Source organism: Thyridium curvatum (assembly GCF_004353045.1).
Source record: "Thyridium curvatum strain D216 chromosome Unknown NODE_31_length_406039_cov_82.875441, whole genome shotgun sequence".
Taxonomy (NCBI): Eukaryota; Fungi; Ascomycota; class Sordariomycetes; order Thyridiales; family Thyridiaceae; genus Thyridium; species Thyridium curvatum.
The window spans coordinates 182,811-208,333 of record NW_022156786.1 but is presented as its reverse complement, the minus strand read 5'-3'; the positions used below and the strand labels follow the sequence as shown (position 1 = coordinate 208,333).

The 25,523-nt window shown below is 57.0% G+C and overlaps 8 protein-coding genes across 8 annotated transcripts; 3 read left to right on the top strand and 5 right to left on the bottom strand.

Annotated features, from left to right (window-relative positions):
• Nucleotides 1-542: 542 nt before the first annotated feature.
• On the top strand, nt 543-1,580 carry E0L32_005758 (uncharacterized protein; the record flags this gene model as incomplete). Its single annotated transcript, XM_031140315.1, has 1 exon — nt 543-1,580. The coding sequence occupies one exon, from the start codon at nt 543-545 to the stop codon at nt 1,578-1,580; it is 1,038 nt and encodes a 345-aa protein (XP_030995525.1).
• Nucleotides 1,581-2,079: 499 nt separating this feature from the next.
• On the bottom strand, nt 2,080-4,245 carry E0L32_005757 (uncharacterized protein; the record flags this gene model as incomplete). Its single annotated transcript, XM_031140314.1, has 1 exon — nt 2,080-4,245. The coding sequence occupies one exon, from the start codon at nt 4,243-4,245 to the stop codon at nt 2,080-2,082; it is 2,166 nt and encodes a 721-aa protein (XP_030995524.1).
• Nucleotides 4,246-6,151: 1,906 nt separating this feature from the next.
• E0L32_005756 (uncharacterized protein) lies at nt 6,152-8,260 on the top strand (the record flags this gene model as incomplete). Its single annotated transcript, XM_031140313.1, has 2 exons — nt 6,152-6,211; nt 6,620-8,260. 2 exons carry the CDS (start codon nt 6,152-6,154, stop codon nt 8,258-8,260), a joined length of 1,701 nt encoding a protein of 566 aa, XP_030995523.1.
• Nucleotides 8,261-8,911: 651 nt separating this feature from the next.
• On the bottom strand, nt 8,912-10,781 carry E0L32_005755 (uncharacterized protein; the record flags this gene model as incomplete). The annotated part of the gene is made up of 4 exons (XM_031140311.1): nt 8,912-9,166; nt 9,300-9,583; nt 9,974-10,026; nt 10,090-10,781. 4 exons carry the CDS (start codon nt 10,779-10,781, stop codon nt 8,912-8,914), a joined length of 1,284 nt encoding a protein of 427 aa, XP_030995522.1.
• An 811-nt stretch (nt 10,782-11,592) lies between these two features.
• Nucleotides 11,593-13,245, bottom strand: E0L32_005754 (uncharacterized protein; the record flags this gene model as incomplete). Its single annotated transcript, XM_031140310.1, has 2 exons — nt 11,593-12,465; nt 13,234-13,245. 2 exons carry the CDS (start codon nt 13,243-13,245, stop codon nt 11,593-11,595), a joined length of 885 nt encoding a protein of 294 aa, XP_030995521.1.
• A 258-nt stretch (nt 13,246-13,503) lies between these two features.
• On the top strand, nt 13,504-16,287 carry E0L32_005753 (uncharacterized protein; the record flags this gene model as incomplete). Its single annotated transcript, XM_031140309.1, has 1 exon — nt 13,504-16,287. One exon carries the CDS (start codon nt 13,504-13,506, stop codon nt 16,285-16,287), a length of 2,784 nt encoding a protein of 927 aa, XP_030995520.1.
• A 292-nt stretch (nt 16,288-16,579) lies between these two features.
• On the bottom strand, nt 16,580-19,084 carry E0L32_005752 (uncharacterized protein; the record flags this gene model as incomplete). The annotated part of the gene is made up of 1 exon (XM_031140308.1): nt 16,580-19,084. The coding sequence occupies one exon, from the start codon at nt 19,082-19,084 to the stop codon at nt 16,580-16,582; it is 2,505 nt and encodes an 834-aa protein (XP_030995519.1).
• A 970-nt stretch (nt 19,085-20,054) lies between these two features.
• Nucleotides 20,055-22,461, bottom strand: E0L32_005751 (uncharacterized protein; the record flags this gene model as incomplete). The annotated part of the gene is made up of 6 exons (XM_031140307.1): nt 20,055-20,297; nt 20,362-20,449; nt 20,511-20,970; nt 21,024-21,371; nt 21,434-21,515; nt 21,595-22,461. 6 exons carry the CDS (start codon nt 22,459-22,461, stop codon nt 20,055-20,057), a joined length of 2,088 nt encoding a protein of 695 aa, XP_030995518.1.
• Between the last annotated feature and the right edge of the window lie 3,062 nt (nt 22,462-25,523).

The following is a 25,523-nucleotide window of genomic DNA, read 5'->3' as shown; positions in this document are numbered from 1 at the left end:
TTGCAACCTACCACTCTTCACTCTGTCCTCTCAAGGCTGCACAGAGTCTACGCATTTCCTCAGCGATCATCGTAGATTATTGGGAGTTGCATTGTAGAGTGCCAGACGCTTTCATCCTGGCACACGGCGGTCGCTTGAATGAGGGTATCTACGGCGCTCGTTTTACAAGTGACACGAACTGATAGTTAAGCCATTCACCTTTACCAGTAACACTTCTGTTACTATCTTCGGGAACCGCATAAGTCATGTTGCATCATTTGTTCACTGCGCCTGTTTGGCTGAAGATAAGGCATTTCCGCCCAAAGGTCCACCTTTGCTGCAAAGTTCCCTTCACAATTAGTCATCTTGCACATGGACGGGACAACCTTCGCTTGCTGATTGCATAAGCAGGTCTCGCGATTCACCGAGACATTCATCATAAGAATCTGTTAGTCAAGACTGCCTTCTCATGGATGTCTTGTCGAGGCGTAGTCATGAACTAATTAGACACACTGTGTGTGTTGTAGCTCGTCGCAGTCTACGTCGTCTACACAACCAGCATCATGTCAACATCGCGTGGCGTCCGCACCGTCTTTGTGACGGGTGCGAATGGCTTCATCGGCAACGCCGTGTGCGGGTCCTTTATCCGCGCCGGCTGGGTCGTGTACGGCCTCGTGCGGAGGCCCGAGGCTATGTCGGAACTCGCGCTCGAGGAAATCATCCCCGTCCTCGGATCCCCGGGGGATAGGTCGTTCCTGCCTTCTCTCCTTCAGCAGCAGCCGGCTTTCGACGTCATCGTCTCCGTCACAGAGCAGTGGCCCGACTACGAGAGCCACTTCAAAGAGGTCATGGCGCTGATCCAAGCCCTGGCAGACTCGAGCAACGCCCAGGGCGTCCGGCCGCTCGTCATCTTCAGCTCCGGGTGCAAGGACTACGGCACCACCGGGCTGGACGGCTCGCCGGGCCTCACGCCGCACACCGAGGAGTCACCGCTGAACGCGCCCGACCTGCTCAAGCCGCGCACCGTCAATGCCCTCAAGGTCTTCGAGCACGGGGGCTCGTACGACGCGGTGCTCATGCGGCCGACGACGGTGTACGGCCGCAGCGGCAGCTACTACGGCCTCGCGCTCGACCTGGCCCGCCTGGCCAAGGAGAGGGACGAGCCGCTACGGCTGCCCGGCCGCGCCAAGTCGATCATGCACGGCACGCACGTCGACGACTGCGGGGACGCCTACGTCGCCGTCGCCGAGGCAGACCGCGCCAAGGTCGCGGGCCAGTGCTACAACGTGTCCGGCCGGCGGTACGAGACGGCCGAGGAGGTCGGCGGCGCGCTGGTGCGGGCGTACGGCCTGCGGCACGGGGTCGTGTTCGAGCCGACGGACTGGTCCGGCTTCGACCCGCTCGTGTTTCTCGTCGACTTTTCCCAGTGGGTGGGCAGCGACAAGATACGCGACGAGCTCGGGTGGAGGGATCGCAGGCCTCTCTTCTCCGAGAATATTGCTTCGTACCGCGTTGCCTTTGAGGAGTTTGTCAAGCTTGGCCTCGGGAATACGCAGCAGATTGGGGCAAACAGTCTTACTGCCAGGTTCAGCAAGCGATAGAGTGGTATGGAGCAAGCTTTGGAATTCAAAAGCTCCGCCTCTAGGTTCCAATAAGACTCCATAATTAATAGTCAGTAGCAAGTTGGAATTACTGATTCATGTTCCCAGCACCATGGGAGGTTATCTCAAGAGACTAGGACTGCAGAGGAGTGACTATGGATGAGGCTTGTGGTTGAGAACTTCTCTCCATAAACGAACCTTGGACTGTAGATGTTGTTCATCTAACCCGGGTTCATCAGCGTGAGTAACCGTTATCGGCTCATCGCCACAGTACATCATGGTATTAATATATATTTGGGTGGGTAGGCTTGAAACTGATCATGATCGAGGTCCATCTTGGCTCCCCGCAAGGTCACTAATAGTACGGTAGTGCTATTATACTACAGTTGGGTCGTATGCTCACCCAACACTCCTGGAATCGGTTTTCTGACCTGGTGCTCTCGAGATTTCGGACACCACACGTTGAGATTCTCTCATCTTTAACCGACTCAAGTAGCATCTATCTATTATGAAGCATTCCATCAAATCTAGCAGTGGAAGATTGTGCAGCCCCGCAAAAGGAACTGTTCAAAAGGTCGCCGAACCTGGTCCAATTGACCCGGGCCAGATTCTCGGGCAGTGCGTCGTCTGTATCGATGAGGTACGTCTGGGCGCCATATACAAGATAGTCTTCTGGGCTGAACTCTACATGAAACGAAGCGGTGAACCAGGGCATGCCAGCCGAGGTTTTTAAAAGCGCGTGCCCAATTATTGAATAGCATTCGCTGCCCTGCTGCTTTCTCACTAGAAGGCCAGGTCGTAGATGATGCGCCCAAGCGACACTCTCCTCACCGTATACGAGGATCCAATCTCCTGCTTGTGCTCCAGCAGGGAGGCACACTCTTATAGCCCAGTCGATGCGGACGTCTTCGGGCTTGTTGGGGATATAGGTCAGGGCAATAGTCGAACCCGCTTCATCGGTGAATGCCCCAATGGTTGCTGAAGATGGGTCGATTGGCAGAGTAGATGGGATTTGCAACCCTGCCATGTTGCCCTCTATCGGGTTGAGGGGGTGATGTGAATCTCCCTGCTCTCCTTGCTCTGGTTCTCGTATTTGATCGTATCTCCGGCGGCCTAGAGCAGTCTTCATCTCTCGGCAGTCTTCTGAGCACAATCCCAAGGAGCCTACCAAGAGCGTAGCCATTGATTGGTTGATGAGTGAAAGTCCAGCATGTCTCGTTAAGCCGAAAAGTCGATCCAGGTTGCCAGAACCCAGGATGCGCAAGGCCAGCTGGAATGGGGTGATTTTGTAGTCCGGTGATATCAGAGACGGTCCTTGCCAGTCCACCACAGAGAGGAGACCATACACCTTGTCTCTGCGATCCTCACAGTTCAGGTGGCTCGTCAGTCTCAATAGGTCGCCAAGTGAGTCTGCTTTCATCATCTTGTCCTCAAGCGCTAGCTCTTGCAGCATTTTGAAGACCGGCTCGGTCGAATATGCTTTCAAGCACGCTTGCAAGGTTCTGTGCGGTTCTCTTCCCAATACCCGCTTATAGGAGGACAATAGCCTCGGGGTATCCCATTTCCTGGACGATGCATACATATGTGTTGTGTCTTTCTTCCTGATTTCTTGGTAGAGACACATCGCCCAGTGTTGGAATGTCAAGCCAGATATGGGATAGGAATTATCCGCCCAGCCCTTCCAGTCATCATTGGCCTGAACGCAGAGCTCTCGGTCCAGGATCCTGCGGAGTCCAAACGCGAGTGCGAAGGGCTGGTGTGCCTCTCCGCAGCAGAGAATGAGCCCAGAACGAGCTAGATAAAGCTCTTGGAAAATCCAGAGGCGTGTGAAGTATTGTCGACGCAATAGGCTGAGCACAGCCCGGAAGAGTCTGACGATTGTTGTGCCACTGGTCGTGAGCCTCCATCTCCGCAATAGTGAGTAGAGTTCGGGTGGAAACTCGTTGAGGCTCGCCATGTAGAACAACGACTGGTGTTTGGCGAGGATCTGTAAGACCATCTCGCTGTCATCATGGTGGGGGCCCACGCAGGCCATGACAGATTGAGCCTTGGTGAAGATGCTTCCCATCATGGCCACCTGGTGGCTCTTCTCGTCCATGTCTGCTTGGTTGATGCAAATGGCATCAACCCAGAAGAAGCGACTTCCTCCGCACCAGCGGGCTTGGCGCAAGACATAATCGCAGTTCTTGCGGACTTTCATCTCCTGGCCATTGATGTGAATCAGAGTCGTGTCCTTGGGGCTTCTTCCCCAGGTATAGGATACGGCATAGTAAGGAGGCGCAGGGGGCAGACTGCTTTCCTTGCGGCTTGCATCAGTGCCGCGACGTTTCTTCTGCGCGGCAGAGCCATTGGAAGTCGGCGGGCTGGCATTGCCGCCGCGGTTCTCACCACTAGGGGGTTGATCGGTCGCTTGGATGGGGGTGGGCGAAGTGCTATCAGTCTCGGAACCTGGGGGCCAGCCGCCGCTATTGCCCGCCTCCGGGATAGACCACGAGGTGAGGGTGCATGACACGATCCCGTCGTCAGCACCTGGGTGGATCTCGATCAGCCGGATGTTGTTTTGCGGGTCTGGCAATGGTTCATAAGTAAAAGGGGGTAGCTGGCGTTGCGCTGTGGGAGCTGGTGGCGGGCGTCGGCGGCGGAGTTGTCCGAGGGGACCACGCATTGCATTCGCTACTGTACATAAAGGAGAGCAACGGTGAGTGGGAAAAGTAATACGATAAACTGTGTGTACTTTTGTATATCCTGACAAAGGCTTTCCCGAGATGAAGCAGCGCGTTCCAAGGGGAAGAGATGTCAGGTGTCGTTACGCTCGTGCATGCAAAAAGGTGTTGTTGGTTCTGCCTAAGCGATGGTGACCAATCATAACCCGGTTTGTAGACGCCAGGCTGCTCACATATGCAGCAAACCGCCTCGGTTTAGTAAAGAGACATAGCAGCGAAATGTTTCAATGGTTTAATGGGCCACAGTGTCTACGTTTCTGATTCTCAAGGCACTCCAACAAGCTGGAGAGGTGGTCCCGCCATGGCTGACAGGCTGACAGGCTGACCTCTGCTTGCTTGCTTTTTGTTTGGTATTTTCTCTTGGCAATAAGAGGAAGGTCACGGTGAGGTCCGAGTACCTTGTTAGTACAAGTATATGAAACAAGATGCACTGTCTGTATTGACGTTAGCTACCTAGGTATAAATGAGGAGGGAAAACAACGGGGAGGCCGATGGTTTGGGGGCGTGTGGGTTCGACTCGCGAGAACAGGCAGCTGCCGACGGGGCCACACAGGCGGCCCGCTAACCTCGTTTCGGAGGGTGTATCCAGAGCTCTGCAGGCTGCTGCAGGTGCTATCAAGGTCGCATTTGATGGATCTGCTTGCTGTACTGTACTGTACAGTTCAACCTTGGACTGCAGGAAAGCTGCTGTCAGACACGGCCCGCAATAGCTGAAATGGAGAAGAGGAGCTGGAGCACCTGTACCACCACCCACCGCAAACCGCCTGCACCTGATTGCACCTCCACTGGTCGGACATGGTTGCGCTAAGGCGGTCAGTTTAGGTAGTGAGGTAGGTAGTGAAGGGTGCCCCACAAGGTTATCTCATTATGGTGCATTCCAGTGTGGAGGGGACCAACCAGCGCCCGCTGGGGACTCGGCGACCACTCCGCAAGCGTCCGGAGTTCTCCAGAATCCCGGCATACAATCAATTGATGTAGGTACCTGAAAGCGCTAGGAGCCTTGGGAAGGTACGACCTGGAGTTGACTTGCCTGGTACTTGTACATAACAGACCCAGCCCATTGTCTCCACGATACCTCTGTTGCTTGCTTGAGAGTCGATCGAAAGAGGGAGAACAAAGACATGCGCCCTCAGCGAATGCTTTAAAACCGCTCTCCATTCAGCCATCAACCATCATGGCCTCTCTCTGTGTGCATCCTCTCTTCCTCACTCTTCCCGTCCTCGAAACGGGCTGTTTTCCAGAAGGCAGCACAGCCCCACTAGACCACTAAAATAGCCCGCCGTCCAAGAGATCAGACACATTCCAGACATCAAGAAACACATCCGCCTCACTCACCGTATTCGTCCATATCAATTGGACCGGTCCCAAGTCCAAGCGCAGCCGTCTCGTCGCCTTGGCTCCCGTCGACCTCTGCTGCCACGAAAAGCACGATGCTCTAGTCACGTGTGGGCGAACGAGTGCGAGCCTCCAATGTCGCATACGGCCATCCCGACAGCAGTCGAGTGAGCATCCACTATTGGCATATCAGATCCAAACCAGGCCTTTCCAAGACATCCGTGTCGACGGCATCCTGCCTTCTGCTGCTGCATTGATCGTCCGGCATTTCGCATCACGTCCGGAGTCACGACTCGCGCGCGCGCAAGGCCACCTCTCGTTTCCGCCCGGCGTTTTGCGTACAGGACCAGTCGCACCGCTGCTGCATCGCATCGCCTTGCAAGACCCCCCAGGCTCCGAGCCAAGATAAGCGACCTCGATTGCGATCCAGCGACCGACTCGGCCATTGTCCCATTCATTGTTCTCCCGCCCCATTGTCCCTCCATCCCATCCCCCCCACGACTAAACACGGCCATGGGGACCACGGATGAGGAGGGCGGTCAGCCTGCACCTGCTATGCAGGTCATCGTTTTGGTCAGTTAGCTTTATGTCTCTTCCCTTGTCGAATATCGTATTTATTGCATTGCCATGTCGCACGTCTTCAATCAAAGATGCCCCCGGCACGTGCTTGTCTCCTGTACTTAGGTACAAGCAGCCAGCTCGGCCAATTGTCAGCATCAGTGCCCTCCTCTCATAACAAATCTTGTTATTTATTCACACAAGTGCTCTTCGTTTTGCTGCCCATTTGCTGCATGTACCCGTCTCTTGCAGGAGCACACGCGCCACACACAGTGTGCTGAGATGCTGCGTTCGGGCATTCCGTGAGCTGCCTTTCATGGCAGGTTCTCATAGATGCTGTCCACATATTTTCTCTTTCCTCCTTCCCACTCATTCGATCGTAAATCCTGAGACCTGCTACTGACCTGATGATGCGACGCACAGGGCTCGGGTGGCGGCCCTCTAGAGACAAATATCACGTCATTCCTGGTGCGCTCCCTGGCCACCGGCTGGGCCAAGGGCTCGATTGTCTCGGTCGATTCCGGCGTCCTTATGGGCTCCATCGCCAGCATCCTTGAGAAGACCCAGCCAGAAGGCCTCGGCAAGTCTGATGCTCTGCCTCTCCCCTACACCCTCACCGAGGGGCCCTTTGCCGGCCTGGAACTGCCCCATGCGTCGCCCACGGCAAACGCTGCGCACATTGTGAGCTTCCACGTCGACACTTTCATGATCACGCATCCTCATCTCGACCACATCTGCGGCTTTGTCGTCAACACGGCCGGCTTCCTCGGGTCAAAACAGAAGCGGCTGGCGTGCTCGACTTCCACTGCGGACGCTTTCAAGTACCACATATTCAACGATGTCATTTGGCCAAACCTCACGTCCTTCAACGGCGGCGCGGGGCTGGTCGTCTACCATGAGCTCAACGAGGGAGGCTCTCCTGCCTTTGGGGAAGGCGACAGCAAGGGCTATCTCGAGATCAGCGATGGCATCTCGGTCAAGATGTGGGGCGTGAGCCACGGCCATTGCATCAGCAAACGGACGCAGCGCAGTAGCAATTCATCCTCAGCGTACAGCAGTGTCGACGCCGGCAGTGTACCCCCGAACTCGAGCCTCATCAGCCCCCGTGCCACCATGGCACAGAACACAGCCATTGCTCCGGGCCTGGCATCCCTGGCTCAACCCCCCCAACGGGAATCAAGCGCTCCGTTACCTGGCAGTTCTGCACCCTCTGGCACGAGCTTCCCCTCCAGAACCAACACATCCACCACCTCTGCGCCAAACGAGAATGTAGTCATCTACAATAGCAGCGCCTACTTCATCCGAGACGTCACGACCGGCCGAGAGGTGCTCATTTTCGGCGACGTTGAGCCGGACTCCATGTCCCACTGGCCTCGGAACATCCAGGTCTGGCAGGACGCCGCGCCCAAGATCGTGGCCGGCCACCTCAAGGCCGTCTTCATCGAGAGCAGCTACGACAACTCGCAGACCAACGACCGGCTCTTTGGGCACATGACGCCCCGCTTCCTCATGGAGGAGCTCAGCGTCCTCGCTGACGAGGTCAGGGCCGCGCGGGCGGCCGCCGCGCACGAGGCCCGTGAGGCGAGGGACGCGAGGAAGCGCAAGCGGTCCGTCGGCGACGACCTCGGCATGGCGGCGTCCCACGGCGGCGGGGGCGGCCGGCGGAAGCCCAGCGCGGTGCAGAGGATCGGCAGCTTCGGCCTCGAGGACCCCGTGTCGCCCAGGTCTACGCGCCGGGCGTCCCGCGCGGGCACAGACTCGCCGCACCTGACGACGCCGACGGCCGAGCTCTCGCTCAGGGACCTGCCCCACCACCACCAGCACTCGGCCCTGCCTCCCGGGGCGGCACCCGAGCGGTCGGATTCGTTCCCGCCGCCTCCCGCGGCGCCGGCGGGCCCGCCGCTCCAGGGCCTCAAGGTGGTGGTCATCCATATCAAGGACAAGGCGCAGGACGGCGAGACGGTGGGCGAGACGATATTGCAGGAGCTGCTGGAGCACGAGGAGGTCGCGCAGCTCGGCTGCGAGTTTGTCATCCCGCATCAGGGCATGAGCTTGTATTTTTAGGGGGCACATCGCCGCAATTTCCTTGCTTTTTTTCTGTTTTGTTATTTCGTTGGGTATGTCATGCGGTGTAGGTACGGGGCAGGGTATCTGGCGTTAGCTGGGGGATGAGCTACATCGGTGTTCATATGGCGCGACGTGAACTTGCGTTCGAGAAACTGGGATAGGGCGTTGTCGAATAGGGGTTCAGAGGTAGCTCGGGCGAGCACTGTATGATTATGATCTAGATATGTATGCCGGAATTCAGGTCCTGAGGGATACTTGTACAACTTTTGTGTTTGTGCTGCCCAGGATCTATTCATCGTGGTGTGTTGAGATGGGATGCGGTGCCTGGGGTCTACCGGGACAGAGAAACTCGGTACTAGGAACGAAGCATTATTACTCTCATCTTGCCACAATACTTGAACTGGGGCCAAGCTCATGAGATTCAAGCAGGGAAGTCTTGTCAAGGAGGAGTGTTGATCGGATATTCCTACGATCTTGATATCCATCGAACAATATCTCCATGTCTTTTCCACAATTTCTTACAAACGACTTGTCTCTTTATAACTCGAACCACACAGTCATTACATCACGAAAACGCAATTATACAGAGCTAATGAAATACACTTTTTAGTTTGATCCTTCTCTCGAAAGACTCGGTTTAATATCAATCTAAATGATCTGCTTGATCTCGGCCCTCACCCGCATCACCCCGACCTTCTTGTCGATAAACGTCCTCTCGTCCGGCTCGATCGTGTTGATATAGTAAGGGTCTTTGAATGCAGCGGCAAACGCCTCGAAGCTAGGCACCTCGATGACGGCGGCACCGTCGTATTCTTTGGCCAGGTTGATCGGCAGGCCGGCCTTCTGGTCCGCCTCGGGCCCGATGGGCAGGGCGTCGGCGTTGAGCGCCGGTGTCGCGTGCATCTATTTTTTTGTGCAAATGTCAGCGGTGATTTCGGCTAACGGATTCTCCCGTTGGTTCATTCATTATTGTTTATTATTATGGTCTTATTTGGTATTGTTGCCGTTGCTGTTGTTGGGGGGAAGGAACACAAACCTGCCGGTAGGAGATGAAGCCGTGCTTGCGAGCCCAGGGCCTGACCAGCTCGCCGTGCACGTGCTCCCAGTGGTGGTAGAACTGCTCGGGCGTCATGGCCGGGTTGCGCTTGACGAAGGCGATGCTGGCGACGATGCGGCCGGCTGAGGGCGGGGCCGCGGTCTCGGCACCGGCGGCTACGAGGTCGCTCTTCTGGTCGGAAGACATGGTGTGTGGTCTGTGTTGCGGGCTGACAGTAATACAGTTATCGTATTTCTTTTGTGAGACTTTCTCGCCCTCGGCTTCTGTTACGAGAATCAAAAAGATTTGCTCTGTCGTTGCTTCCAGTGATTACATCATTTCCGTGAGTTTCACGAGTCTCCGCACCGACGGAAAAGAGTAGCCGTTGCTTAGTCTGTGCAACTTGGACGCCAACAATTTCCCTGGGGAACATTTCGGTCAAAATGGCATAACTATGTATCCTTAAATTAGACAATCTAAAGTACGAACGGCCAGGCTCTGTCATATTTGAAGCAATCAAACACCGGTCTCGTGGCCCAGCATCAAGCCATGCACAACCACTCTCATGGATTATATGAGAGCACTTCGAGATTGCGGACTGAATACTCCGTGTCTACATCATGGTCAGCATACACATTACATATTGAGTTGTTACGGGTGAAAGGAGGTCTTACTTGAAGTAGGCCCAGGCGACCCAGACGATCCCTCCATCTGAAGATTGATGATGCTACGTCCAAGTCAGCATCATATGCACTCGTCCTCCATCGCCAAGTCCAAAAAGAATACTCACAGATACATCGGCTTCCCGAAGAACCCCCTGCCATACTGCGTCGTGACGAGGCTGCCGTCCATAAAGAACCTTACCGACACGTCCCGCCCGTTCTCGTCCCGCACCTCGCACCGGATCTTGTGGAAGCTCCCCGGGCTCGGGTAGTTCACGTCCCGCGCCGCCACCTGCGACGACGTGTTGAACGTGTTGAACGAGATCTTGCCCGAGCCCTTCCACTCGGCCATGTCGATCTCGGGCGGCCAGCCGTCGACCGCCGTCAGCCAGAAGGCGGGCCACGTGCCCCTCGCCGTCGTGGCCCGGAACTCGCCCGAGAAGTCGTACCCGCCCCCCCTCGACACGTTGAAGTGCTCCTTGGCGTGGACGGCCCCCGAGAGGTAGTGGATCGGTATGTCCTTGCCGCCGTGGTGCGCGGGCGGCTGGCCCGAGACGGGCCGGGCCGTGATGGTCAGCGCGCCGCCGCCGGGCATCCGGACCTGCGCCTTGTCCATGCGCGCGGCGCCGTTGTGGTCGGTGCCCCAGGGGTAGTTGTAGTTCCAGTCCGCGTCAAAGTCCTGCTGGCTGTCGAAGCTGGTCTTGGGGATCATGGTGCGCACGGCGGCGGCGGGCGAGGGGCCGGCGGAGGAGAGGCCGGCGAGCAGCAGCAGCGGCGGCAGCAGCAGGCGTGCTGCGCTTGCGAGAGGCGAGGTGTGCATGGCTGAGACGTCCGTATGATAGGCTCTAGGTGGCGGGCTTGTGATGGTCGTGTGTGGGCTTGTGATATTACACAGACCCGGATAGCAAGGTCGAGCCCTGTAGTTATATGCAAATCTACGGAACCGCGAACAAAGCTCCGAGAAGAAACGTCCTAGAGTGGAACCCGGTGTCGACAAACATTGTCACTCGTGGAAATATCTCGTGTATATATCGGTTACAGGTAATACCCCTCCGCCGCGAGGGCCGGGTAATAATGAATGTCGTCAACCATTACCCGGCCCGGCTCGGTCCGCCTTGGGGAGAGAACATGAAGAAGCATTGGCACCGATATCGAGACGATTCGGCCACTAAGAATCGAAATTCAGAGTTCGAGCCTGTTGACATTACCACCTACCTACCTAGGCAAGTCTTCGGGACGCGAGTTTGGGCATTGGCCAACATAAAGCTGTATTAACGGCTCAGACAGCGTTCGCTGTACCATGTTCAACTCAGTGACACTGGGAAATGATTACAAACACACAGCAGTTCATTCAAACAGAAGCTGCAAGCAGCAGCGGTACGTAGTATTGCCTTTGAGGAGTCAATCGCTGAGATAGTACCATCGAACCAACCACGCTCTACCATGATCGATAGTAATTCTACAATAATAATCAGGCCATAATCCCACGCCGCTTGGAATTAGTCAGTGGTCTACAAAGCTCAGACTGGAATATGTAAGTCAGTGGCTGGTACATGTCCGTTGTGAACCATCCTTTTTCGCTTTCAAATTGCACGCCGTCGAGGCCGCACATTCATCTCTGTATCAATCTCTCACGGGCCGCCCTGGTATGGCCTGTTTGAAGGATCCATTTCGAAATTGAGACCGAGACTGAAATCGAGACCGAAATCGATATTGAAACCGAAATTGCCATCTTCCCCATGAGTAACGGCTTGCCCCGCACCTGCCTGGCCATCCTCTTCAGGAGGAATCCCGCCCAACATCAATCCGTCACTTGGAGGGTACCAGGGGGGATAGATGTCACTTAGAAAGGGGTCGTCGTGAGATACTAGTGCCGACATTGCTGGCGAAGCTGACGCATGAGCAACAAGTCCGGTTGAGCTATTGACAAGTTCTGCTTGTGATGCTGGTGTTGCAGCTGGCACATGAGCAAGCCTGCCCGAGTTGGTAGGATCGTTGTCCGGCCACCAAGTTGCTGCATGAGCGGCAAGTCCGGTCAATTCCTTGATTGGCGTGTCCGGGGTTATTGATCCCGATATTGGAACTTCAGTAGCAAGCCCGACCGCATTGACGCTTGTAGAGGCGTTGTCGCTGGATTGCTCTAATTCTCTAGGTGATACTGCCACATGAGCGAGTCTGCGCGAGTTGGTAGCATACTGGTCCGGCCACCAAATTGCTGCGTGAGCGGCAAGTCCGGTCAATTTCTCGGCCGGCGTGTCTGGTGATGTTGCTCCTGATGCCGGGGTGTGAATAGCAAACCCAACCGAGTCGGTACTCCGGGAGGCGACGTTGCTGCGTGTTTCTGGTTCTGTAGCTGATGCTGGGGTATAAGTAGCAAACGTAAAGGCGGGTGTCTCATATGCCGTAGTTGCTTCCGGGGCATGAGTAGCAAACCCAATAGAGTCGACGCTCGTAGAGGCGCTACCACTGGGTTCCTCTGATTCTGCAGCTAAGAGTGCTGAATACTGTAACCGACAAGTTGGCACTTTTGGTCGTTTGCCATCCACAACCTCAGCATACTAAGCCGTCACCTCAACGATATCCGAAAGCTTCCAATGTCTTCGTGAGAGACTTTCAGTTTTGCGGTTGTGGTATCTTGGATAGTGTTCTCTTAGCTCCCTTTCGCTGTAGATATATTCGGTTCTGTATCTAAAAGGCAGTGCGCAGTTCGGCCAACGACAGTATATTTCACCTGGTAGTATCCTGACCTCGCCACTATTGGTGATTTCGACGGTGGGGAGCCGGGCCTACAGGCTCTGACCAAAGGCTGCGTAAAGATCTGTGTATGCGCGATAAGCCTCGGTGCTCTCGAAGCCTCTCTCCAAGTTCATGTACGCCATGCTCTGACAAAGTCCACTGGTTTGAGGGTTGACAGAGTATATTCGACACTGACACACGAGATGCTCTTTTCCCTGCTGTGTGTCGAGGCGAAAATAGGAGACACAAAAGGCAAAGTCGGATCATTCAGGCCTGGGGCTGGTTCTTGGGAGGCACATTGTGTCGAGCACAGTGAGGAACATGAGTCAACTTGAAAAATACGGGCATGGGGAGAACCGGGAACCTTCCAAGTGCATGCACGGGAGTTTCCAAGTCGCACTTGCTTCGTACGCAGGATTCACAAGAATATACCTGGAAACTACGACAGTCAGTTCCAGCAGACGATGGGGAAGGTGCAACAGGGGGTGGGAGTGGCCCACCGAACCGGCTGGTAACAGCTTATCGCACAAAGTCACCTCTCTGCACATGTTGATAAGACACGCTAGAGAAGGAAAAAAGTCATATCAAGATGAGCTACATGTGCCTCCACTCGTACCTTTATCGCAATCCATCCTGGGCGGCACAGGCTGGTTTGGAGATGCAATCGCTTCTTTCACGATACATAGCTCACAACAGGAGACGTGGAACCCATTGCTGTTCCTAGTGAGCGAGCCACAGCACAGATCAAGCCAAATGAGCCCAGTCATTCCATGAGACTTCCCACCAGGGTCGCAGCCAGGGCTATCATGCCGACGCCGCCTCGAGCAAAAGCCCCTCCTCACGTCCAAGCTCAAGCTCAAGCTCAAGCTGCTGCTCGATCCCAACGCCGCCTCGAGTCGACCTTTGACGTCCAAGCCACCACCATTCCTCCGGGCCTCTTTGGGCGCCACACCACCCACATCAACGCCAAGTCGTACGTTGCGGCCAGCAGCGACATCAGGTACTTCCTCGTCGACAAATCGCGAGCTGCGCAGGCCGCCAAGGACAAGGCCACCGCCTTGGGCAAGTCCATGGTCAGCTGGTCCACCATCCTGGCCACGCCGACGGCCGACACGCCCGGCGCGTGCCTCTATCTCCATCATGACAACCGCCGCTACCTGTTCGGCAACATCTCGGAGGGCACCCAGCGTCTCATGGTGCAGCGCAAGGTGTCCCTGACCAAGACGGAAGAAATCTTCGTCACCGGCCCTGTCACCTGGCACAACGTCGGCGGCCTGCTAGGCATGGTTCTTTCCATTGCCGAAGGCATATCCAGCACGCTGAAAGGCCAACTTCAACCGACTTCCAAGCCAGGCAAATCCCAGACCAAGAACAGCACTCCCTCCAAGCCCCCCAGTGTCGGCGTCCATGGCGCCGAAAACCTTGCCCACATGATTGCGACCGCCCGACGCTTCGTCTTTCGAAAGGGCATCCCGATTCGACCACGCGAGGCTCGCGCAGACCCCCGAGCGATAAATCCCGAGAACCACGCCCCGGACTGGCAGGACGAGAACATCAAGGTCTGGTACGTGCCTCTCTATGCCGAAGGCGAACAGCGGTCCACGCGCAAGAGGGACCGTGACACCACTACCGAGGCGAGCGACGGCGACGGCGAGCGAACACTGGCGGGCAAGGAACTGGTGGATTCCGTGGTGAACCACATGTTTGACTCGGACTGGCAGTTTGACGCTCTGTTCGAGACAACACTCCACCAAGCCCAGCTCCCAGCGACACTCTTTGTCAAGGATGCGCAGGGTCATCTGAAACAATACGACGGCCCGCTTCCGGGCAGCGGCGCTCATGTCAAAGATATCCCCGTGCTTGTCCGCAAGCCATGGCCAGGTGCGACTGTTGCGAACCTGCCAAGGACAACCCCTGTGCGGCAGTCCATGTGCTACATCGTCAAGAACCATCCCAGGCGAGGGAAGTTCAATCCTCAAGCTGCTCAGAAGTACGGCGTCGCCAAACAAGACTACAAGGTGTTGACAAGCGGTGGATCTGTCCAGGGCGCGGACGGCACCCTTGTCACTCCAGACATGGTTGTCGCAGCCACAGTCGAAGGCAATGGCTTTGCCATGGTCGACATACCCGACCCGACTTATATCAGCTCGCTCTTGGCAAGACCGGAGTGGACAACCCAGGAAATCTTCAAGAATATCTTGACCATAAATTGGCTGCTTGGTCCTGGTGTCCTCGACGATCCGAGATTACAAGACTTCATGGCCAAGCATACCTCTGTGAGACACACCGTCTTCTCTTCCGACACCTGCCCCAACCACCTTGCTCTGGAGTCGCCAGCCGTCATCCAGATCAAGCTTCACAGGCTAGATCCCGATAGATTTCCCATACCTCGATACAGCAATGTCTCTCCTTACCAAGAAGAGTCGCGGACGCTGCCAATAGAGATCGCTCGGCCTGGTGCTACTGTCAGCTTGGCTCCGCAGGCGGTGTTCAAGGACGACAACATCGTGCCCTTCCTGGACACTACTGAAGCACTCAACACGCTTGACGACGAGATCATCAAGCTCGCCGACGCTGCCCGTGCCAAGATCGCGGACAAGGACTTCCTGTCTCGCATCGAACAGGCCGAAAAGGACATTCCTAGCCGGGATGCCGAGGTCATACCTCTAGGAACGGGATCAGCGGTGCCTTCCAAATATCGCAATGTATCCTCGACACTCGTCCGCGTACCGGGGCACGGGTCTTATATTTTCGACGCTGGCGAGAATACGCTCGGGTCCCTGAAACGTCTTTACGGGCCTGAAGGTGCGCAAGAAGTCCTGCGAGACCTCAAGCTCGTCTGGATCAGCCATCTCCATGCGGATCACCACCTGGGCACAGCGAGTGTCATCCGCGGGTGGCGCGACGCGACTGCCGCGTCGGAGGCACACAAGGACGCCCGGCTGTCCGTTGCTTCGCATTGGCAGATGCTCAGCTGGCTGCGCGAGTACGCCGACGTCGAAGACTACGGCTTCGACCGCCTGCGGCTACTGGAGGTGAAGAAGGAGGCGAGCTCCAAGACCGCCCACCCCCTGGTCTTCAGCACGGCCGCCGGCCACCAGGACGTCTCGGACACGGGCGGCCTGGCGCGCATCGACGCCGCGCACGTGGACCACTGCTTCGGCGCCTACGCCGTCGCGCTCACCTGGCCGTCGGGCCTCAAGGTGGCCTACTCGGGCGACTGCCGGCCGTCGGACGACTTCGTGCGCATCGGGCGGGGCGCCACGCTGCTGATCCACGAGAGCACCTTTGACGACGGGCTCGAGGGTGAGGCCAAGGCCAAGAAGCACAGCACCATGGGCGAGGCGCTCGACGTCGCGCGCCGCATGGGCGCGCGCCGGGTCCTGCTCACGCACTTCTCGCAGCGCTACCCCAAGATCCCCATCTTTGACGCCGAGCCGCCCGAGAGGGACGGCGGCGGGGACGACATGGCGGTGCTCATCGCGTTTGACCTCATGAGGGTGAAGCTGGGCGAGTTTAGGCAGGCGGCTGCTTTCCTGCCTGCGCTGCAGGGTCTGTTGAACGAGGAAGAGAAGAAGAAGGACGACTGAGGGATGCATGTACAAATACAAATAAAATGGGAGGCTAGACTTGGGAAGATACCACTGTAACATATTAGCATACTATCAAACTGGGAACATGTATCACCATTGATGCAGTTGATCTTGTCGCGTCTACTCAGATTATGTTTGTCTTGATATCCCCCCCTGAACCGGCTACAATCGCATTCGGAATTCAACACTGTAAGTCTCTAATAAACAAAGGAGAAGGATCTGTTTTGCCATGCTTTCTCCTCAGTCACGAGATAGTTGCTCGCTTGTCTCCTTCATTGAGGCGCACTCCTCACTTTTTACCAGAAGAATGCTTGCCAGAGGAGTGCTTCCCAGAAGGATGCTTACCCTTCTTGTGTCGTTTGCCTCCCCCCGCACCTCCCCCTCTTCCTCCTCCTCCTCCTGCATGCCGCCGACCGAGTACGCAGCTGATGGAATCTTCCGGCAGCACCGTCGACCTGTCCCACTCACCCTCGGCCACGGGTATGTCCCTCTGTGCCAGATGGCGCTTCCGAAGGGGCGTCGGGCTAGGCATGACGTCCACCCGCTCCATCGCCTCGACGTCGTGAAAACGACGGGCCATGCGCGGCGCACGCGGGGGCGTGGTGAGAGGGCGTGAACCAGAGGCCGCCGCTCCAGTCCGCGGCGTCCTGGGCGAGGCCAGGATCGGAGAGAGGACAGTGCTCGGCGCGGGCGGGGCGTGCGGCATGGCGGGCCAGTCGTTGGAGTAGACGCTGCTGGCCATGGCCGGCGTGGAGGCGGGCGGCTCCTTCTGGGCCGGAGACGACGACGACGGCGGGGGCGGCGTCGCCGGGACCTGGTACGGCAGGAGGACGCTCGGCGGGACCTCGTACTGGAAGACCGTCGGCGAGACGGCCGACGTCCACGTGCCGTGGTCGGTCTTGGAGCTGCTGCGGCGTGTGCTGCGCGACGGCGTGGGAGAGGACACTTGCGTCGTCCTGTGCGGGAGCGGCATGGTGGTGGCCGTCGTGCCAGGGCGGGTGGCCGAGCGCCGGACGTGTCGTCCCTCGTGCTCGTACTCCTGGCGCTCGGCTTGCTCTTCCAGCTCGGCGAAGATGGTGGCGCGCCGAGCGATTTCCTCTGCTTGGACTGGCGTCCCTACATCTTGCTCCTCGTCGTCGCTTCCCTCGTCTTGGCCTTGCGAGGTGTTCCAGCTCCGCACCTTGTACTCGGCGAGCGTGGTGGCGGTGGTAGTTGACCACTGTCTCACCCTCTGTGGGTGGTGGCGGCGGGGACTACCATACTGGTGCTCCACGGGCCGGAGATACTCACGGCGACCTCCTTCCTCCTCAGGCCTCCTCCGCACAAACGACCGCCGGTCCTCACCAGCTGTATCAACACCATCACCACCATCACCACCAGCAAAACCGACCCGCCTCTCATCCCCGCGCCTCCTCCGCCCTCTCCGCGCCATGGGCACGCGAAACCCCTCCCTCGTCCGGACGGGTATAGTCTTCACCACGGGCGGGCCGTTCCTCGCCTTGACAGCCTTCTGGTAGTCCCGCACGATGCGGATCTCCCCAGCAAGCCACGCGCTCTCCGACCTCGCAGCTACAGCCGCATCGACCTCCTCCTCCTCCACCTCCTCCTCCTCGCCGCCGGTCCCCACCACCACCGTCGCCGCCGCCGCCGTACACGCGGCGTCATAGCCGTCGATCCACGCCTCCACGAGCGGCAGAAGCAGCAGCCGCCCGCCGCCCCGCCCGCCGCCGCCGCCCTCCCGCCGCCGGGCCAGCATGCCCGCCCGCAGATCGACCAGCGCGTCGCGCCGCCCGCCCACCACAGCAATCATGCACGCCATGCACCCGGACTCGAGGCGGCCGCAGCGCCACGCCGCAGGGAAGACCCGGCCGGCCGCCTTGTCAAAGGCCCGGGGCTCGCACCACAGGCTCGCGAGGCCCATGAGCCGGTCCCCCCAGTCCCGCACGGCGCGCGAGGCCACGCCCGCCCACTCGCCCGTATCTTCTACGTCTTCTTCATCTTCATCTTCGTCCTCGCCTTCATCACTTTCACCACCAGAAGGAGGAGGGCGGCGATACGGCGGCGCAGCCACGACGCGCGCCTTGCTGCCGCTGCGGTACCCGAACCCGGCCCGGTCGTCGTAGTGCGCCCGCACCCCGTCCGCCCGGAGCGTGGCCTCGAGGCTCAGCGCGACGAAGACGTCGCGCACGAGCCGCGGGTTCAGCCTGCCGTGCGCGCCGCACAGCTTCACGGGCTGGTAGCCGAGGAGCGCGCGGCGCGCGCCCTCGAGGAAGCTCATGCGCAGGCCCCTGAGCCCGCCCGGGCGGCGCACGTGCGCCGTGCTGTCGCCGCTGGCGGAGGAAGAGGGAGGAGCCGCGGTGGAGGAGACGGCTTCGCCGTCGTACTCGGTCTCCTCGTCGTCCGAGTCCTCACCGTCAGACTCGGGGTGGAAGGAGCTCGAGACGTCTATGTCCGGGGGGTGAAGAGCGCGTCTCTGAGACGCGAGCCACTCTGCCGAAGGCCTGATGCGGCGCACGGCGTGGTGATCATGTGTGTGTGTGTTAGTGGTGGCGGGAGACGAAGGGGGGTAGGTGCTCGGGGGTCCTCCAGAAGAAAATACCGTCTGTGTCTGCGGAGACAACGGTAGCGGGACGGTCTTGTTGCTTGCCTGGCGTTTCCGGCCCTTAAGGCAAGGCTCGATATGCTCCTGCGGGAGGCACAGCAGAGCGGCGAGCTCCCTGACGCCCGCCTCGGGAAGGAGGGCCAGGGAGTCGGCCATGCCGGGCTTTATTGACGCTGGCGGAGCGTTGCCCATGTTCTTCTTTCCTTATCTTTCGTACTCCTGGTCTTCTTTTATCGTTGAGATGGTAGCTTGATGCAAGGAACCTCTGTACGCTTCGAGATGTTTCTCACAAGAAGCAATTAGTCAGTCCGTCAGTCTTGAACTGTGTTTAGATATCAGATGACAACATCTAAATTTTGGAGAAAGGGAAAAGGGGAAAAGAGGAAAAGGAGCTGGGTGACATTGCCTATGCCAATGGCCTTTTTCTAGTCCTTCAAAGCTTCTCCGCTGTTGGAGCACAACGTGTCTGACAAGGCCATTGTTGCAAACGACAAAGCCATCCTTCATGTACTTCCCTTTGTTCGCTGCCACTGTTGTCCTAAACCACACTGATTGATCAGTTACAAGCAGTGGACACAAAGAAGTCTGCTCGTGCCATGCACACCACTGCAGTAAGAGAACCAGCATCTGGTGTTGGATCCGTCCCACGACAACCGCCTGTGAAGGTCAGCCGGCGCAGAACCTAAACGCTCCCACGACCTTGGATATCTTGTCAAGCACTGTCACGAGCAGTCATCTCGGAGGCATCGGTATAATCGCATATGGGTGGGACGAGGTTAGAATACAGGACGACAGCATTGTGTATCGAGTAGAGACCGCAGTAGATTTCGTCGTGGTTATCGTGGGAAAAGGCGTCCTGAAGGATATTCTTCTATGTAATATGCAATCGTGATTGAACCGCCCCTAGCGCTGATCCGTGGTGGCGGTTAACCTCTCGAGCCAAGCGACACTGTCCTCCATTCCCTTATGAAACTCCTTTGTCCAGGCACTGTCATCCGTGGGTACGTTGTTGGGGGAAAGAAGAGAGACCCGGCCCCCGTCATGAAAAGGTGATACTAGAGCTATACTGCTTGTCTGGGTGACATGCCTCTTTTCGAATCGTGCCAAATCGTGCCAAAAAAAAAATATCATCATACACAGCAAAACCTCGGGCCTTCATAGCTCATGGCATATCTGCTTTGTAAGGGGGTATCCGCGCAGCTATGCGCTCCTTAGCTTGCTTCGATCGCTTCTCCTGCCGAATCTTTGCTGCCTCGGTACCGTCATCCGGGTGTGCGTTTTCCTTGAACCACGGATGTTGCAGCGCCTGCTTGGCCGTGATGCGATGGGCCGGGTCGTAGACGAATATCTTCTTCAGAAGATCGAGAAATTGTCGAAGAAAGTTGTTGTTGCTCGGGATGATTTCCTGGAACAACGTCAGTCAATACAATCACTACTATTGCTGTCCGAACGGTGAGCTGAATACTTACATGCAATTTCTTCATCGCCTTGACAAATCTCCTCGAAGCTCTCGTCGTTTCTGCGGTCGGGTAGTCAAGCTTCGTCCGCTTGAAATATCTTGAGACTAGGTCAGCATCTTGCGTGCTCCCAGCATAACTGCTAGGAAAGAATGACTCACTTGGCAGCCGGGTTACCGCCGTTTCTCGTCATCTTGTTCACAGAATGGACCAGGTGGGGGTCTATCCTGGCATCGCATACGGCTTCCATCATCGCCAGGTGCTCGAGATTATCGTGCGTCTGGAAGAGGGCATCGCCGGTGAAGAATTCGACAAGGATGCACCCTATGCTCCAGATATCGCACGGATATGACCAGCCAAGACCAAGGATGATCTCTGGTGCACGGTAGTGGCGTGTAGACACCACAGAAGAGTGATACTCGTCCTGGAAGGTGGCGGACCCAAAGTCGATGAGTCGTATCTCTGTATCCAACAAAACTCGGCGCTGAGTGGCTTGTCGAGCGACTGTTGCTGACGAAGAAGGGATTTTGCGGTTGTAGGTAAATGTCTGGTATTCGGAGGAAGCCAACAGGATGTTCTCTGGCTTGAGATCCGTATGGATGAGGTTCAAATCATGCAGGACTAGAGATTGTCAGTACTTCTCCAAGGAAAGTGAAGCAAACGGAAAGACCTACAAGCAACGCTAGTGAAAAGCTGCCTGGCGAAGTTTTGAATCTGACTGTTCGGAAAAGGTACAAAGTTATTGCCCTTCAAGAAGTCAAAAACGCTTTGGCCGAGGAGGTCCATGACAATGCAGATGTGGCCGCGGAAATCGAAGCAATCCCGCAGGTGTATACACCGGTTGCGGTTCTCGGCATCGTTGGCCTTGAGCGTTGCAAGAACTCGGAGTTCTATCTTAGAGGCATCACGGTATTTTTGGACCGAGCGGATGATCTTGATGGCAACGAGCTCGTTTCGTCGTCGATCTTTGGCCTGCACAACTTTGCCAAAGGTGCCTTGCCCCAGGAGTTTGATCATTTGATCTGTGAATCCAAGGTCAGAATCGCGGTCCGGTAGAAACAGGAGCAAGTCGCCGGGTACATACATTTGTCAGTGAGATCTGCGTCGGGAATGACGATGTAGTGGCCGTCTTCATCATCGACTTTTGATCCTTTGCTGTGAGTGCTCTAGATTGTGGGATTTAGGTCAGCGTCTGTCGGATCCTCGAGATGGGGCATGAAGGGAACGAAGAGAGAGGGATCTCACATCATGGATGACTCGAACCGGAACGTCGCCGGCCTTCTTGGGCGGATGCGGAGGAGGCTGGTAAGCGGCAAAGGCCTGGCCAAGGATGCTGAGCTCCTGTTTCTTGGCCTCGTTGGCTATTTGCTGCCGCGTCCGCTTCCGTTTCTGGCCCGACGGGACTTCGTAGTCGTACTGGCCATTTGACGACAGCGAGGTGGGAGCCGTGGTGTGAGCGGCGGAACTCGTCCTGTCGCTCGAGACGGTTGACCCACTGGCAGTATCGTACGTATGTGAGCTGACGATCCGGTTGTGGACTGGATCGTAATGGGTAGCCTCGTCGTCTCTCCTCCGCTTCTTGGAGACGTGGTGGGCGGTGGTACTGTCATCGACGGGTATGGCGTGGTGGCCAGTACCATTGGCAGCGTGACCGTTGGTCAGAGGCTTGGGAGCAGAGGCGGTCCGAGCAGGCTCAGGCTCCGGGGTATCGTCAATGACGATGATCTCCTTTGGGAGACCGTTCTTGTAAAAGTTGTGCCAGTCGGGCTCCCTGGAGCGCCTTCTCTTGCGCACCGGCTGGGGCTCGGCTGGGGGTGCCTGTGCGGTCACAGGCATGGCTGTGGTGGTATAATTTGAGGCTTCCTTGTTGTGCAATGAACGAGCAGCAGTGGCAGGGGAGTTTAGCCCATTAGCACCGGCGTAGTTGTTGGAAGAGGGCGATGAGGTGATGGGATACGGGTATGCTGGGGCGAGCCTGGCGGACGCGGGGAGATTGGTGGTTCGGAAGGCCGACGAATTTGCGGGATAAGTAGTCTGGTGATGGGTGTTGAATGGATAACCCGGATGGTGATGAGGCGGTAGTGTGGCAGTTGCCGTCGTAGGAGTAGACATTATTGTCCTCGTCTTGTCAAGGTCGTCGTCGTCGTCGTCTTCGGCGGCGGCGGCGGTGACGTGCCAGGCGAGGGCGTTGCGAGAGAGGCAGTAGGAAGAGCGAGAGATAACCTGGGGAGGACTGCACTGCTGGGTCCAGCGGGTGGTGCAGCCAGCAGCAGTTGGGACCGATGTAGGCGGCCCCTAGCACCACAACAAGGCGGCGGACGGACAAACGGCTGGCGTGGTTTTGGCGGTTCCTCGTGGGAATTGCCTCGTGTGAATCGTGTTGGATTGTGAAGAGAAACTCAAGAGAAGACTGATGTGAGGGCTACATGAGAAGCGTGAATCACGGAAGAGGAGTCTTGAACGGAAGAGACGAGGGACTGACGGTTTAGAGGTTGGGAGTGTGATTGATGGTGGTGGCTCCCCGGGTGATTGACTTCGACCCTCACTCTCCCAGTCCAGTGCGTGCGTGAATGCGTGTGTGCGTGCGTTCCCGTCGTCTCGCTCTCTCTCGTCTCCCTCTGTAGCGGGTGCACTTCCTCGGACTGGCGCTGGCTGGCTGACTGGCGGGCGGAGTAAGAGGTGCCACTTATTATGGGGTGGGCAAGGAGGATGGATCTCGCTGCTGGCTGGCTTTGCTGGTCGCCTCTGCTAGCGGTGCACCACGGCGATGATGCGAAGCGACTAGTTAAACCTGATGCTCTTTTGGGGTGTGGGTTGAACGACTGAAGCTTTTGTGAATTGTCGACCGTAGAGTGGGAAAAAAAGACGAAGGCGTTGGCGGTGATTCCCTTGAGAGTGTCAAGGTCACGGTCACGATCGAATGTTGAGAGTGTGAGGGACACCAAGGGCGTGGCGGTGGTGGTGGGAAGCCACTAAAACAAACACCGGACCCTGAATTTCATTGGCACAGTTGACAACCTTGGAAGCTACGGCGCTCGAGATCCCCCGGCACATGTACAATTCCAGGCGGGAAGTGCCCTGTAATTTTTGAGGGTTGTCGCTAAACACCGGCAGCCATTGACGTTGGGTCTGTCGCCTCCATTTTCCACACCCCAAAAAAGCAGCCCGAATCCGTGTGGCGAAAATGGTGGGGAACCAGTGTCCATCGAACCAGGCCTGCCTGGTCGTCCACTTTTTACCTTCACCTCACTCACCCTCCAAAACTACTTCCGAAAGCACACACAAAATTATCAATTTTCGAGACTTGTAGCGGCCGAAGCCTGTCAGTATTCTGTTCAAACTTCAATCAGGAGATTGCGTGGAATGAGGCGAGATGGGACGGCTTTTCTCTCTCACTCTCTTGCCAACTGTTGCCACGGTGGGGGAGGGAGAATCAATTCTAGCGGAAGGTGCAGCAGGTGGTGGTAGTTACTGCGGGCTGCGGTACCAGCAGTACCTCACCGTCCAGAGTGAAACTCCGTCAAGCACCGCAACGAATTCATGACGCCCAATGTTTGGCGACGAGGTCCAGCAGGGAACAATGGCCCCTTGAATGAAAGAGCGCCTTTTCTTTTCTTTTTCTTCTTCTCCCTGATAGTTACATCTGGCAATCATCAGGGACCTTGCGTCCTGACTTGGCAGGCATTGCCTCCTGTTGTCACATTGTATTGCCTCCTCCCTGCTGCCAGGCCCAGTCCACCTCGATCGGGTTCGCTCCCTCGGGCTATTCTACTGGGTGACACCACACACCACCAGCACAGCGACCCAGAGTCTACGAATGTCATTGTCTTTCTGCACGTACCGGGGGGTGTCTCTCGTCATAACTCACCAGCACCAAGCGCGAAAGGGAAAAGGGCGATGTGCGATTTATCAGCCAAACCCTGTCACTTTAGCGGCTACATCACCGAACCAACGCCAAACGTGCCGTCGCTAATGGTCGATGCATCTCCATTCAACGATCTCACTGCATGGGCCATGGGCCGCCGCACGCCGGGCGCGCCGCCGTGGCTCTTGGAGTTGCGCTGGGCTAGACTCTGCCCACATTTTGGGTTCCAGCGGCCCTGTGGTTGGCGAGGAATCTCCCCCTCTCCGTACACCACACCAAGACACGCACAGAAGGGCACACACACAGAAGATTGACTTAAGTGCTCATGGAAAGACTCCGTAGGAGGGGAGGGGCATCAGAGGGGAAAGTCAGTTCGGCCTTGGTAATCGGTACCTGGTCCTCCCATGGTTGCCGGAGCGGCATTCTTGCGCACATTCCAACGGCACTCGGATGCCCGACATTTGTTGACAATACTCAAACAGCCTGGTAAGGCCCTGGATGACGACGCTCTAGGCCTGTTGGGTAAAACACACATTGATCTCAGTCCTCGGTCGTGGCAGTCCGGTGGCTTCGAAGAAACATGGACACAGCCCTAGGCCGAGGCACTGCCAACAGTTTGACTCAGCTTTGTTCTTCGACCACCACATTACAAGTACATTACAATGGCCCTGTCTGTCTTGTCTGCGGCTTCGCACTCTCTGAACTGGCAAGGCGGAACTAGCCCAGGACCCCAGCGCTCTCAGGCTCTCTCTCTGTCGCACGTTACTCGCCTGAGCGAGACAGGGCATGGTCCGGTCCTTTTCCCTCTCCAAAAGGACAACCGGAACCAGGACTGCCCGACCCAAGAAACGACCTGCCCGCCATCTCGGCAATAATCAACCACTCTCTCTTGACATGCATCTAGGATTGATTGCGTTCCCATCTACCTGCCTGCGCCAGAACCAGACCTGGTAAATTGGCAACATGTATAAAACTCCCAGGGCCGCCTGATGATCCATGATCCACGGGTTGATGATGTGTGTGTGTGTGGAATGCCAGGAACCCCCGGATTTCAATTAGCTGCCATGGTCGAGGTTTCAGAACACCACTTTCCCGAGGACCAAAGCAGCGCGCGGCGGCCAGTGTTTCCGACACGGGCGATCTACTTGGGGCCTAATCCAAAAATTCCCCGCTGATCAGAAGCGACCCTGCTTTTCCTCCTGATTCGGACGAAACGCGTCCAGTCGAGGCGGCCAGAGAGGGCACAGCAAGGGCACGACAATCTGCCCACCTCCGCACGCTTTCTCGAGATTACTCCGTATTATGTATG